The sequence below is a fragment of the Mytilus trossulus genome, chromosome 11 (assembly GCF_036588685.1).
Source record: "Mytilus trossulus isolate FHL-02 chromosome 11, PNRI_Mtr1.1.1.hap1, whole genome shotgun sequence".
Taxonomy (NCBI): Eukaryota; Metazoa; Mollusca; class Bivalvia; order Mytilida; family Mytilidae; genus Mytilus; species Mytilus trossulus.
Window position 1 is genome coordinate 1,286,804 of NC_086383.1, and position 16,049 is coordinate 1,302,852.

At 32.3% G+C, this 16,049-nt stretch overlaps 1 protein-coding gene across 2 annotated transcripts in view; it reads right to left on the reverse strand.

The window, feature by feature from the left end:
• Positions 1-249: 249 nt before the first annotated feature.
• The window catches only part of LOC134690620 (protein unc-45 homolog B-like), a 35,694-nt gene continuing 19,894 nt past the window's right edge, over positions 250-16,049 (reverse strand). For both annotated transcript variants that reach the window (XM_063550595.1, XM_063550596.1), the window contains exons 13-21: positions 15,705-15,846; positions 14,477-14,617; positions 13,533-13,648; positions 12,332-12,398; positions 9,307-9,423; positions 7,280-7,395; positions 6,428-6,545; positions 5,869-6,018; positions 250-2,602 (exon numbers count right to left, since the gene is read on the reverse strand). In XM_063550595.1, the coding sequence (XP_063406665.1) occupies positions 2,345-2,602; positions 5,869-6,018; positions 6,428-6,545; positions 7,280-7,395; positions 9,307-9,423; positions 12,332-12,398; positions 13,533-13,648; positions 14,477-14,617; positions 15,705-15,846 (1,225 nt within the window). In that variant the 3' untranslated portion in view covers positions 250-2,344. The remainder of the gene's footprint in view (positions 2,603-5,868; positions 6,019-6,427; positions 6,546-7,279; positions 7,396-9,306; positions 9,424-12,331; positions 12,399-13,532; positions 13,649-14,476; positions 14,618-15,704; positions 15,847-16,049) is intronic.

Here is a 16,049-nt window from a genome sequence, read left to right on the forward strand (position 1 = left end):
TTGTTTTTTTATTTAATTTGGTGGAAATGTATAGGAAATTTAGAGACAAACAAGAATGTGTCCATAGTATACGGATGCCACATCCACATTATTATTTTCTATGTTCACTTTTTATTGACATCAAATTACTGGGAAATTGAATCCCTTATGTATAGCAAAACATTGCAAGCAAAAACTTTTTTTGCATTGCATTGAAAGTACATGAATGAAATACACAGTAATTTAAGATAAGAAAATACAAATCCAGAATATTTTTTAAATAATTTTAATTTTTATAAGAAATATACTCTTGTTTATCAAACACATTTTGGCACATATAAATACATCACTCATTCTATAATACACATATTTTAGCAGGGATACAGAAAAACACAGTATATATCAAAGGGATACAGTTCACACCAAAATATGCTTTACGTTATCCCTTACTGTCAAAGCAGGGTAACAGTTCAAGCAGAAATATGCAAAAACTAAACACTGATTTTAACAAGGATTATTTTTTGCAAAATTAAAACAAAGCATTTTTAAATTTCAAAAGCATTATTGTACTGTGGATTCATTTATTTTCGTGGGTATCAATTTTCGTGGATTGTTGAAAACTTGCATATTCGTGGATATTTGATTTCTTGGTTTTGCCAATCTCTGTATTGTACAAAGCCTATTGGAAATATGTTATTCGTTGAACATTTGAATTCGTGGTTTACTGTTACAACGAAACCCATGAAAATTGGTATCCAACGAATAATAATGAATCCACAGTATGCAAAATTTTCTGAAATCCAGGAGTCAGTTTCACCAAAAAACTTACATAATAGATTGGTCATAAGTCATAAACAATTCAGTATACTTTTAATGTGAAACCAACTCTAGAGGGGTAAATGACTTGTTGACCAAACAGTTCTTACTTTGAATAATAACATAAGGATTGTATGTGCAACATTGTGACAAAGAAACCATACGGTAAAGTCAACAAATTTGATACTGTGGATTCATTATTATTCATTGGATATCAATTTTCGTGGATTTTATGGGAACAGATTAACCACAAAATTTAATGTTCAACAAATATTAAATATTCTGTAGACTTGTATGAATATTTCAAGAAAACCATGAAATCCAATATCCACTTAATTGAAAATTTTCCTCAATCCATGAAAATTGATACCCACGAAAATAATGAATCCACAGTAGTACTAGTCCATTGTTTAACAATATTAATAATAAATGCAGGCAATAATTTCTGAATTTACAGTAATTGACGAAACTAAAAACTAATAAATACTGTAGCAATAATAAAACTTTATTTTGACAATTATAGTCCAGTAAAAATCATTATTTTTCAGATCATTCAAACATGTAAACAAACAAATAAATAACATTATCCACCCTATATAAACTAATTAACTATTTAATACACACATAAAACAATACAGTATAAAAGTGTTAGGTTAATACAAGTATACTTTGATCAGTTTATTTTTCACAATGATCTTTTCATATTTTTCAGTATCTATGAATATTTGGTAGGCATGTACATCACATGACTTTACTCCAGCATTTGATTTGTCCATCATAATTATTCAGAGTAATTTCTTTCTAATTGCACTCTCACCCTGTGTATACTGTATAAAACAAAAATTAAGCACCAAATATATCCGCCTGTTTTAAACAGGTTTTAATATGAAATGGGTGAATTATAAAATGAGAGAATCTGAGATGATAATCAATACAAAAATGTAGCTAACAATGAAAACTAAAAAAGTCATCATAAGTTGGAACTGGAACTGACCAGTTAAGATATTTTTTGAGAAATAACACTTTGATTAAATGCTTAAAGTAATTAAACACTAAATATATTAAGATAATTATAAATGGAGTTTTCTATGAAATAATCAAAAGAATTACACCTAAATTTAACATTAAATTCTAATGATGTTAAAAATTTAACTGACTTTAAATTTGTCTCCCTTTAATAGGTAAAAGAAACCATATAAAGAATATTAAAATTAAAATAAGAAATATATGAAGTTCTCTACAATTTAGTTTCCCTCAGCTCACAGCCTATAACAATATAGAACATGTATTATGTTGACCCTGATAAAAATGTCAAATGATATGTATGATATTTTGTCAAACATTGTTAAAAATGTGAAAATTTTATATTTTGGGTGGATGGGATCCGAAATAAAAGCACTCCCATGCCCCCATGCATTTTATTCTTGAACAGCCCTCAACTGTAAACAACAGAGTTAGGTATTATTGAAACAGAAATTTTATCAAACCAGTGAAAATGAAATTGTATGTCATGATCATGATACTTGTCAAACAAAAAATCGTTTCCAAATTACTTATTTGGCTTGATAATTCCATACTCTATTGCCTTTTTCAAACATTGTTCACAAAGCTCTTTTCCTCGCTGTCTTTCTGGTTCTTTCAGAATTGATATAGCCATTAGAATTTCTAACATTTGTCCTTCTAACAATTTCTCGGCTATTTCCTTGCTACTGTTGATCAAGTTTGACATGATGTAACATCCACGATGCTGGATCTCCACATTCTCGTTCACAAGAAGAGACTGCAGCATCTCCATATGAGGTTTGACCTGTAAAGAAAGAAATTGCTTAATAATATACAAAACAACATGTGTGACATGAATTTTCATTGATATGGTTATAATTATAAATTAACTGTTTACAAAACTTTGAATTTTTAAAATACTAAGGCTTTTCTACCTCAGGAATAGATTACCTTAGGTGTATTAAGCAAAACTTTTAGGAATTTTTGGACCTCAATGCTCTTAAATTTTGTACTTTATTTGGCAATTTTAACATTTTTTTATTTGAGTATATTGAGTCTTATGTAGACGAAATATGCGTCTGGCGCAAATGTAAAATTTCAATCCTGTTATCTATGATGAGTTCATGTGACCGGCGTACGCCTATTCGTTCGAGAAACAAGTGGAACGGCTTATATACCAGCAAATCTATCATGACTGCCCAAGGACCATTACTGCCAACTATAATAGGTTGTTTGAGGACGATGATAAAGGAAAATTGCAACTTTATCTTTTACAGACTGAATTGTGATATTTTTATTTAACGTTCACAACTGTAACAAAAACGTTATCAAGAGCGACAAAGCATGTATACATAACAGGATAAATATGATAATAATAATAACAAGAAATAATTTATTTATAATGGGTGACTACAATTATAGTTACAAATACTTATTTTCCCTGAGACCTTGGCAATTCTACTACAGTAAATAAATACAAATGTTTGTTTAGCTAGGTTTCATGCCGTTTTTAGTGCATTTTGGCTTTTTCGCGATGATTAACAATACGCAGTTTCAAATGCACAAATTTCGGTTCTTTCAACAGTCAGTGATGTTTTTCGCCGCTTAGGTAGCAATAAACAGTTAGGAAAAAATACTAAAATTTGCCCTTATGAATTTTACCATTCCCTTTTCATTGCTTTCTTGCAATATGAAGCTTACTGTTTGTGTCATATATGGGCATATGTATGTAATCAGAATCTTCCATAGATTTTATTTCCAGTATATAAAATGGTAAAATATAATTTCTTTTTTGTGTATCCATGGCAACAATCTGCATTTATTTGTTATAAAATATTGCAAAAAGGGGGGGAAAGATGTCACATATTTCCCCAAAATTTGACCAAAAGTAGAATTTCAATTGCCTGAAGTAATACCTTTTCTGAAACTGTGTACATATATCATTCAGCAAATCCAATGAAAATCATATGTCTTTCATCTCATTTTTTTGTAAAATTGCGTCAAAAACTTCGTGTAGAAAAAGAGTGTTTGTAAACAGTACATTAATTTCTGGACCGATGGCCGGTCTAGCTATGAAAATACGGACTGTCAAACAGAAAACAGCCCATAAAACATGTAAAAAATAATCTTGATGCTCTTATAAACCACCTTTGAAGGCTAAATTAGCACTCATCTGTCTAAAAATGAATTTTATTTCACAATAACTTTCCTTTTTGAAAAATCCACAGGGGCCATAATGCGAAACTAAACTCCTAACTGTGTATTGCTACCTTAATAGTAAATATTTTTTTCAAATTCTCCCTTTTAACTTATTTTCTGAGTTCTGCTAGCTAAAACGAGTAAATTGGCCTTTTATTTTTGAAAATTGGTTGAGTAATGAATATTTTATGAAGGTTAGCAGTTGACACTGAAACGCGACAAAAACTGATTTTAAGAAAGGTGCCAAGTCAAAGTGTAAAATCTTGTCTCTACCTCAATTTTTAGCCAAATCTGAAAAATTGTACCTCTTTTGTCAGTTTTTTAATGTTGAATATCATAATAAGATCTCTGATGATGCACCATTGTACAAAATTTAGCAATTTTAAGCATAAAAATGTTAATCTTTATGCTTATTGCATACCAAAGACTTGATTAAAAACTTGGTGATAGGGAATCAATTTCTTACATCTGATTTAACTATACATCTAATATATGCCAAAATGGAACATGAAATCTTGATAAAAACAATAATATGATATATTCGCAAGAAAAAATCCAACGCGTTCAATACTTGGGCTTCTACATGCAGCCCAATCCATCAGAAGCAAGCGTTAAGCGGATAGAGAACAAATAAAAGCCTAGTGTCAAAATGTCTAATTTTGGTTGCTAAGGACTGTAAACAATAAAATTGACACATATTGTCATTGTTAAACACTTAATTTACTCAGAAGTTGATTTTGAATCTAAATATCAATAGATTTGTGGCATGAAAAGTCCTAAATTATACAATTCTGAGCTTGGTAAGTATGCCATAAGGTAGCAATAAACAGTTAGGAAAAAATACTAAAATTTGCCCTTATGAATTTTACCATTCCCTTTTCATTGCTTTCTTGCAATATGAAGCTTACTGTTTGTGTCATATATGGGCATATGTATGTAATCAGAATCTTCCATAGATTTTATTTCCAGTATATAAAATGGTAAAATATAATTTCTTTTTTGTGTATCCATGGCAACAATCTGCATTTATTTGTTATAAAATATTGCAAAAAGGGGGGGAAAGATGTCACATATTTCCCCAAAATTTGACCAAAAGTAGAATTTCAATTGCCTGAAGTAATACCTTTTCTGAAACTGTGTACATATATCATTCAGCAAATCCAATGAAAATCATATGTCTTTCATCTCATTTTTTTGTAAAATTGCGTCAAAAACTTCGTGTAGAAAAAGAGTGTTTGTAAACAGTACATTAATTTCTGGACCGATGGCCGGTCTAGCTATGAAAATACGGACTGTCAAACAGAAAACAGCCCATAAAACATGTAAAAAATAATCTTGATGCTCTTATAAACCACCTTTGAAGGCTAAATTAGCACTCATCTGTCTAAAAATGAATTTTATTTCACAATAACTTTCCTTTTTGAAAAATCCACAGGGGCCATAATGCGAAACTAAACTCCTAACTGTGTATTGCTACCTTAGCCTGTCAAATCAAACTAGTTTGAGTGGTGCAAGCCGGGCATGCACAGTGCTGAATATTTTTACAAACAAGTGTCATGCCGGTTTGCCGACGGCTAACGGCATAAGCCATTTGCTAGAAACAAGTCCCACCATGTTCAGATCATCCAAATTGTGAATGATTCCCTTCAAACATTTGATCTGCCATCTTTTGCCTTAATAAATATAGAATGTGTCCATGGGATTAGGGATATAACTCTTAACTGTACAACAGAAATAACTCACAAGGGAAATAACTCTTATCTTAACTATAAAAGTAACTAACAAGGGAAACAACTATAAACTCTTGGATAAAAGTAACTTACAGAGGAAATAACTCTTAACTCTACTGTAAAAGTAACTGTCAACTCTTACCTCTAATACTTTTTTACACACTATTTCACTGTGTGTCAGGACAGCCAGGGACCCAGCAGCAGCCCTAACAAGTAAAGGGTCATCTTCATCGCCACAATATAATACCAATAACTTAACTCTGTCATTCTCTCCTTCAAACAATTTTACAACCTGATAATGAAAAACAAAGTGAATATTAACAGATGTTGGCAAGAAATAGACAAAGATATATTTATCGGCATCAAACATACATAAAATAATCATCTGAATAAGGCAAGATTACTATTCATCTCACAACAAATCATAGAACAAATTGTAGGATTTTTCTTCTTTTTTTCTTTCTTATAAAAGAGGTAAAGAAAAACTTTTTTTTATCTATTTTTATGCTTGTAAAATCTTTTTTTCTTATATTTTTTTTTCCAATTTATAACATTCTTTTTACAAACATTTCAAATAATTTTTCAACTCTAATATGTTAATTATGCATTGAATAATCCGTATTTAACACTCATGAGTTTCCTTTTTTTTATCAATAGATTTTTGGGGAGGAGTGTAATAAACATGATAAATATTTACTCACTTCATCACTCATCACCAGATTACACATACACTCTGTTGATGCTCTCTTCAATAACTCATGCTCCTCAAACATGTAATGCTCTATCTTTGAAAATCCTTTCTCTGCAAGAATCCTTTTCCTAAAAAAAACCAAATGTTAACAAAACATATACTTTTGTTGTTCAAAGTAGGTAAACTTGTGTCCAAGTTCTAAGCTTACTTTAATATTTTAAAGCTGATTCCCTGCTTGTACATTTTCCGGAGGGCTAATTAAACCATTTTGTAAATGCTGCTCTAGGTCCATAACTTGCCCCTTAGAGATGACTTAGAACTATGTATATAAAACAAGAATGTGTCCATAGTACACAGATGCCCCACTTGCACTATCTTTTCATAGACAAGAAACATGTCTGGTGTGCTTAAATTTTAATCCTGAAATCTTTGACAACTTTATTTTTTATTAAAATATGTTTTGCAGGGAGTAGATACTGTCCTCAATTTTACATTCAACACTGAACTTATATGAGGGGATAGGACCTTTATCGGGACTCCGGGATCGGGTGTTTTTAAGCTTAGGATTTTGGAATTTTACTCCTTCATGAAATATTTTTTTGTAAATTTCGGGATCCAGGATTTAACTTAATCTAAATTCGGGACCTCAGGATTTCATGTTTTGAAGCCTGGGATTTCGGGATCAGGACCCCTCCTACACCCCCCCTTTATATTATATCAGCTGTCAATCATGCGGTGAAAAGAGGATAAGAATAGCTTACATAGATCATGGTATAAGTATAGCTGTAACATTCAGATCTGATCTTTGGTGATCACATGGTCAATTATCTACACATATTCTTATTGACTATAGTAATTTTACCTGACAGATTCACTGATTGATGACAGATTTGTAAGTGCTAACAATGCTTCAAAATTCTCCAATGCTGTACATTCTAAATGTAAAATGCTTAACAATGGTCTCACTAGTTCATACATCTGAAATCAAATTAGTAATTAGTAATTTGTCATTTGATAACATACTTTAATGAATTTGTGTTTAAAAGAAGTTTTCCCACAAGAACAACAGATGTTGTACTAAAATAGAAAAAGTGACTGAAAATGTAAAATGGAATCTGTAGTCTTGGTTCCATGCCTGTCATATTTGTTTTCTTGTACACTTTTTCTTATAAATCAGGCAGTTATTTTTCTCTACCAGTAATTGAATTGTTTCGTATTTATCATGTCAGAGCCTTTTATAGCTGACTATATGGAATGGGTTTTTGTTGCTGTTCAGTTGCTTTCAATTGCTTACATTCATGCCATTTAACTTTAGATGACTTTCAATTCATTTGCAGTCATGCCACATCTCCCTTCTGTGGCAGTCATGCCACATCTCACTTCTGTGGATTCATTATTTAAGGAATAACAGTACTGTAGTTGAAGAGTTGCCACCGTCAATTGTAGATTTGACGGTCGCAAATGCAGTTTTACTGGCGACGCGTAGCGGAGACAGTAAAACGGAGATTTGCGACCGTCAAATCAAAATTGACGGTGGCAACTCTTCAACTACAGTACTGTTATTCCGATTCTAATGCATTACAAAAAGAAAAATACGATAAAACTTGAAAATATGTCTAAATTTGTCAAATAAAAAAAAAATCCGCGAAACATCATGAATGATTTTGGCACAAAGACGCCATGGCTAAACATGACGTCATACAAATGAAAACTTACAAACTGGATGTTATTACGTTACCTGTACGCTCAAATTCGGTAAAATTACATTAAAACGGCGAATTCGAGGTAGGTGTTGTTTTATTTTCGATTATATAGTAGTAATCGAACATTTGTTGATTCATCAATTCAAAATGGCGGGTCCCTCCTTAGTTACGCCTGGTCAACTGTGGATTTGACGGCAACTTTTATCCAATGAAAAAATTTGTTACATCCAAATTGCATTAGAATATTCATTGGATTCCAATTTTTCGTTGGTTTTGTTGGTATAGGTGAACCACAATTTCAAACTTTCAACAAATTACAAATTTTCTCTAGTTTGTGTGATCAGATTGGGAAAACCATGAAATCAAATACCCACAAACATGCAATTTTTCCTCAATCCACGAAAATTGATACTGTGAAAGATCTTTTATTCATGGGGTACCAATTTTCGTGGTTTTCGTGGATGACCTTATCCACGAATTTAAGTGTCCAACGAAATAAAAAAAAAAACAGTGTCCAAATCAAAACATGGAAAGATCTCTATAGAGGTTTGACTACTTATATGATCTAGAGAATATATTGAATGACCTCCATTCTGAGAATACTTTAATAGCAGTCACAGAACTGCAACTGCATCCAGGATTATACCCATTTAATCTTTAATAAACCTAAACTGTACAATTTTTTTTGATGAGTCAGATTTCCGGTATTGATATGCTATTATGATAAAGTGTTCATTTTATATCCTCATAGTTCTCGTACATATGGGAAATAATAATTTCATGCTGGGCTTGATTTTGATAAGACTTATTTGTCAATTCATACGTTTAAAGCATTTGTTTATGATACTGATTTCTTTAGGTGACATGTTTATGGCCTAATTAACACCTTTGATGGTCCTTAATCTTATCACGTTATCATGGGTTAATTAGTATTGTCACTACAATTTACACGGGCAGTGTTTACTTTGCAATCCAATTTGTAACCTTCCGTTCTAAAGGCTTTAATTTTTCATTTTTTTTTGGAAAGCTAAAATCCACGAATTTGAAAATCCATGAACATGTAAATATTGCTCAAACCACGAAAATTGATACCCACGAATTAAAGTACTTTCACAGTACTCGCTAATAAAGATGAATCCACAATATTTGTATATGGTCAAAGTTTAATGAATATACTGATACTTACTCTTTGACCAGGGAAAGTTGTTTGTGGGTTCATGGTGATGGATAGTTTAGCTAAGGCATGTGACGCTTTGATCAGTCCCTTCTCCGTATTGTTCTCTATGGCTAACTTCAGTAAAGCCTGAAAGTTTATTAAAAAGAAAATTGGTAACTACATGGTAAACTAATAAGCCACATCAAAATAGGAAACTTTAACCTTCTGTAATATGAATATACATATATAACTTAATTTTGGATGTAACATGTCTTCTGATTGGCTGACATTATTTTGTTATCAGCCCATAGAAATAATTTAGTCATGTGACAGTGACATCATCAATGTTTTTCCATGGTTTTCTACTGTTATGTTAGACAAGAGTGCACATGCTGAAATGTCGCCTTCTTTACTAATCATTGATATTATGTTGATAGACCTAAGTATAAAGCTATATTACAACTGTCACATAAACTTAACATTAACCAAGATAAATAAACAAAGACCAATGAACCATGAAAATGAGGTCAAAGTCAGATGAACCATGCCAGGCAGACATGTACAGCTAACTATGCTGCCATGCAACAAATATAGTTGACCTTTTACTTATAGTATAAGAAAAATAGACCAAAACACAGAGCTCCAGATAAGCTGCGTATTTGCGTGATCACGCAATACAAATAATACAAAACCCAATGCAATTGCCCATTGCAGAGTTCAGTAACCCAATTAATTAAACGGAAACCCAATTATATACCAAAACCATGAGTTCTCAACCCTTTTATTGGCTATTTTTTGCGTTATATACCCTTAACTGTTTACTGTCGTCGCGTAAACTATTTTTATAATATTTATAATTGGAAATTTCCTGTCGTTCTAAAAATAGATCCCTGCATCAACTGTTTGAGTTTTCCGTTGCTCAATAGATACACGTGTTTTTGTAAACATTTCGATCTTCTCTGCGTTTATTCAATTGACGTGTGTCATGTGCTCTGGATTTATCAGAACACACATTGAATTAAAACGAAAGTGAATGTTCGGTAAAAATATTGATTAGAAACATGTTTTCGGCATCTTTTGAAAAGCTGAGGGAAAGTTATGATGATAACAAGACTCAGCCAGTATTTTTAGGAAGCGTCCATCGAATGCACGGGCGTGTGTGCTTACCATAACGAGAACATTGCTAATAAACACGGGGTTTCATCAAAAAACAAAATCAGTTGGAAAAAGTGAAAGGCCAATAAATCAATTAATATGAAATGATATTAAAGCATCAGAAACCAAAAATTCTAATAAAAGACAACTAAACCCAGATTTATGTAAATTGAATAAAACAAAATCATTCAAGTATAATTAGAGTTTATATACTATTTTTTATTCGTTTTACGGTTAATTAATGAATACACACACAGGCACTGGTCTCAGAATTTATTATATAAAGGTATAAGATGAGTGCCTGTGAATACACATATCTGTTTTTGTGAGAAAATACAAAACTGGCAAAAGGTTTGAAACGGGACACAAATTAAACCTACAATTGCTCCTCAGTGAATAAACCAAATAAAACAGCTAGCAAATAACCCTAACCCTAAACAAAATAAAACAACTAAACAAAGAAAGAAACATATTTAAGATGGAAAATAAATTGGGGTTGATATATTGCCTAAATATTCAATATTGTGTAGATGAAAAAAACCCAATACATTAAGGAGCTTGGTGGTGAAAAACCCAATTTGATATTAACCTTAGGGGTGAATTGGAATTGATAATGCAATTAAAAAAAGTTTATCACCCAATTATATAAGAAAATGGTGGGTAAAAACCCCAATTTGTGAATTCTTATCTGGAGCTCTGAAAACACAAAGACTTAACAATGTGCAATGAACCATGAAAATGAGGTCACAATCAATAAAACCGGTGCGACTAACATATGGATCATAAAATATTTCCATACACCAAATATAGTTGACCTATGGCATACAGTATTGAATAAAAACACCAAAACTCAAAAACTTAACTTTGACCACTGAACCATGAAAATTAGGTCAAGGTCAGAAAGACATCTGCCCGCTAGACATGTACACCTAACAATCATTCCATACAACAAATATAGTAGACCTATTGCATAAAGTATGAGAAAAACAGACCAAAACACAAAAACTTAACTATAACCACGGAACCATAAAAATGAGGTCAAGGTCAGATGACACCTGCCAGTTGGACATGTACACTCTCAGTCCTTCCATACACCGAGTATACTAGCCCTATTGCTTATAGTATCTGAGATATGGACTTGACCACCAAAACTTAACCTTGTTAACTGATCCATAAAATGAGGTCGAGGTCAAGTGAAAACTGTCTGACCAGCATGGGGACCTTGCAGGGTACACACATACCAAATATAGTTATCCTATTACTTATAATAAGAGAGAATTCAACATTACAAAAAATCTGAACTTTTTTTTCAAGTGGTCACTGAACCATGAAAATGAGGTCAAGGACATCTGACATGTGACTGACGTAAACTTCATAACATGAGGCATCTATATACAAAGTATGAAGCATCCAGTTCTTCCACCTTCTAAAATATAAAGCTTTTAAGAAGATAGCTAGCGCCGACGCTGCCTCCGTAGCCCGATCACTATCCCTATGTCGAGCTTTCTGCAACTAAAGTTGCAGGCTCAACAAACATCAAACAAACCGATGGCAGCAGAAATCTGTAAGAAATGGATTAAAACCAGAAGAAATAAATGGTTCATATGTCCATGTGCCTGTAATGCATATAACATTTTAAAGGGACATAACCTAAGATTCGTAAAAGTGACACAACCCAAAATTTGTACTTGATCTGAGTTTTCTGGTAATAAGCATTAATATTGTGTATAAGTTTCATAATATTTGGTTGAGGTAAATTTAAGTTACAGAATGGAAAACGAAATTAATAAAGAGTTGGTGACATTATCAAAACTATCTTTGCACTGTAGAAATTTGATTATTTGAAAAACTCCATCATACAAAATTTTTATTTAGTGCAACCATTAAAGGCAAAACAAACCTTTGCAGCTCCTTGTTGTACAATAAGTCCTCTCAGATCTTCTTCTGTTGCTATAGCTAAATATACTCTAAAAATAAGATTCAAAGTGTAATTAAAGCTATAGCTTAACATTGAAATTAGTTCCCCATGTCTCCTACCTAGAATATATCTTCTGATTCAGTGGCCAAATAAAATCTAAGGCAAACTGAACACTTGAAATAAAATTGAGAATAGAAATGGGGAATGTGTCAAAGAGATAACAACCAGACCATAGAAAAAACAACAGCAGAAGGTCACCAACAGGTCTTCAATGTAGCGAGAAATTTCCACACCCAGAGGCATCCTTTAGCTGGCCCCTTAACAAATATATACTAGTTCAGTGATAATGAACGTCATACTTATTTCCAAATAGTACAAAAGAAACTAAAATTAAAATAACTCAAGACTAACAAAGGCCAGAGGCTCATGACTTGAGACAGGCGCAACAATGTTGCGGGTTTAAACATGTTTATGAGATCTCAACCCTCCCCCTATGCCTCTGGCCAATGTAGAAAAGTAAAACGCATAACAATACGCATAACAATACGCACATTTAAAATTCACTTGTTTATTAATCACTAATTGTTTTTAAAAGCTGACTTTTCAATAACCAAACATAAAAAAATCTATCATATCTAATTGACACACATTCTCAGAAGAAAAATATTTTAGTTAAGTTGAGATTCCAAACTTCAATGAAAATTTAATTTTGGGTTGCTGTTTCTACCCCATATGTCTTCAAGTCATACCTATAATGACCAGTGGCGAATATTATAAGCATCTTCACAATTAAATTGAGAACAAATAAACCTTGTTTCATACAAAGAACTACATTCTTTTTTTTTAGTGTGCAAAATCCTCCAGTAACCTTTTGAATGAACACTCTAGCTACAGGTACACATTATTCATACTCTTGAGTTAACCAGTCTTTTGCACCCTTTATGCAGGACAACCAAAGCAGTTATATTTGCTAACCAGTATATGCCCTGCTTTTCATCTTCTATGACAATGGTCAATAATACATATAAAGGGAAGTAACTCATTACCTGCTAATCAACTCCCTGCTTGCTATACTATCTGTGTTACATAAAGTTACTAAGACACTACATACTCAAGCTTGTAATGTATTTATGTGGTCTATGATAGAGGTCAACATTTCCTACAAGGGGCAGTAACTCATTACCTGCTAATCAACTCCCTGCTTGCTATACTATCTGTGTTACATAAAGCTACTAAGGCACTGCATACTCCAGCTTCGGCTACTTTGTGAACTCTCGCTTTAATATGTTCTGGCTTATCCTGAAAATATTAAGAAGTAAAATTTTATAAAATTACGAATACAAAGAAATTCAATATAAATATTTCATTTCTTTTTGTTTCATTCAAACTATTTTCTGTCAAAACACCAAGATCTATCATTGACCACAAGCTTTGATAGTGATTTTGAACATGACTTTTGAGAATACTTCTTAACAATCCTACAAAACTTAAAATAATTTCAATTTTCATATTGTTAACTTCTCATTTTTAAACAACATTGTAAATCTTGTATTCCCAAGTACTGATAAAACTATTTATTTGTCACATATTCTCTAAGTGGTTTGTCTTTAAATTATTTTTCATGCTTTTGAAAATGCCATGAAAAAGGGCACCATATCTATCACAAAATTCAATATGTATAGATTATAACTTGCCCTTTTCCATATTGACCCTGGTATCATCCGGAAACTCCCATATCAGCCTTGAGGCAGTAGCTGAGGGCCGATATGGGTCGAGGGATGATACCCGGGTCAATATGGAAAAGACATGTTATAATCTTTAGTATCACATATTTAAGTTCTGCAGAAAAGAGAAAAAAGGTCAATTATAACAATTTAATGATATATAAAAGGTAAAATCTTAAACAATTTATCATGAACGTGTCGTTAAGGATGCAATGACGTCACATCATTAGGAACAGGGCACAATATCAATATCTCTTTTTTGCCCCAGGCAATTTTGAGGTTATTGCATATGCAAAACCTAAGGTATTCATAACAAATATGTGATAAGAAAACATAAAAATGTAAACTACATTTGTTACATTGATTATGATACAGTATTTTCTAAAAATAAGTCTGTACTAACCAAGTCATGTTTTTCAGGTACATGTTGTTTGGCAAATTTGGCGAGTTCCACCAACTCTGGTTCTACGTCCTTCACATCGTAACTATTGGTTACATTGACAAACACCGTGGCTGCTGGGTACAACACATTTTTGTCTGAGGCCTGAAACAGAGAGATTATTTTATCTAGAGTTATCTCTCCTTGGTCAATCCTGATCCAAATTATTATCAAATCAACAACTACATTTCATTAACAAGTCAAATCTTTTTATGTAATGACATATTTAAGTGTAACAAAAACAAGAATGTGTCCACAGTACACAGATGCCCCACTCGCACTATCATCTTCTATGTTTAGTGTACCGTGAAATTGGAATAAATTCTCTAATTTGGCAATAAAATTAGAATGATGTTATCAAAGGGAACATGTACACTAAGTTTCAAGTTGATTGGACTTCTACTTTATCAAAAACTACCTTGACCAAAAACTTCAACCTGAAATTTGCACTATCATTTTCTATGTTCAGTGAACCGTAAAATTGGGGTCAAAACTCTAATTTGGCATTAAAATTAGAAAGATCATATCATAAGGCACATGTATACTAAGTTTCAAGTTGATTGGACTTCAACTTCATCAAAAACTACCTTGACCAAAAACATTAACCAAAAACTTTAACCTGAAGCGGGACAGACAGACGGACCAACGGAGGCACAGACCAGAAAATATAATGCCCCTCTACTATCGTAGGTGGGGCATAAAAATAAGAAACTGTATGGTCGTAAAATCTATTCATTACACAAAGTTTTGCAAAGATGCAATAAAAGTTGAAATAATCAAGAGCTGTCGGGAAAAAAAAACCAGTGTAACATTTAGTATAATTTCTAATTTTGACATGAAAGATACACTTCCTTTCAAGATCAATTAACGTATTCATAGAATCCGCCCCCCTTTAAAACAGGATTTTTTTTTTAGAGCATTTCTAAATATAATTAATCAATTTAATTTCACGCATTGGCTAGGTTATCTTAAAAGTGTCTTCTTACCTACCATCCTTCTTTCTCCCATCATTTATTTCTGGAAAACCCCTTCAACAGAAATAGACCATTGTTTACAACTTACTGTAGTGACTTCTATAAGTGATGGAAAACCCCTTGAACAGAAATAGACCATTGTTTACAAATTACTGTAGTGACTTCTATAAGTGATGGAAAACCCCTTGAACAGAAATAGACCATTGTTTACAACTTACTGTAGTGACTTCTATAAGTGATTTCAATGCAGCTGTATCATTAACCAATTCTTCCTTGATCTCAGCGTCTAACGTCAGGTATGCTAATCCTTCTGTTGCCCATCGCCTTATGTCTATGTCTTTACTGGGATTTACTAAAAACCTGAAAAGTAAAGAAATAAAAAAACATTTTAATAGATATAGGAAGATATTGTGTGAGTGCCAATGAGACAAATCTCCATCCAAATAACAACTTTAAAAAAGAAAACCATTATAGGTCAATGTACGGCCTTCAACACAGAGCCGTGGCTCACACCGAACAACAAGCTATAAAGGGCCCCAAAATTACTAGTGTAAAACCATTCA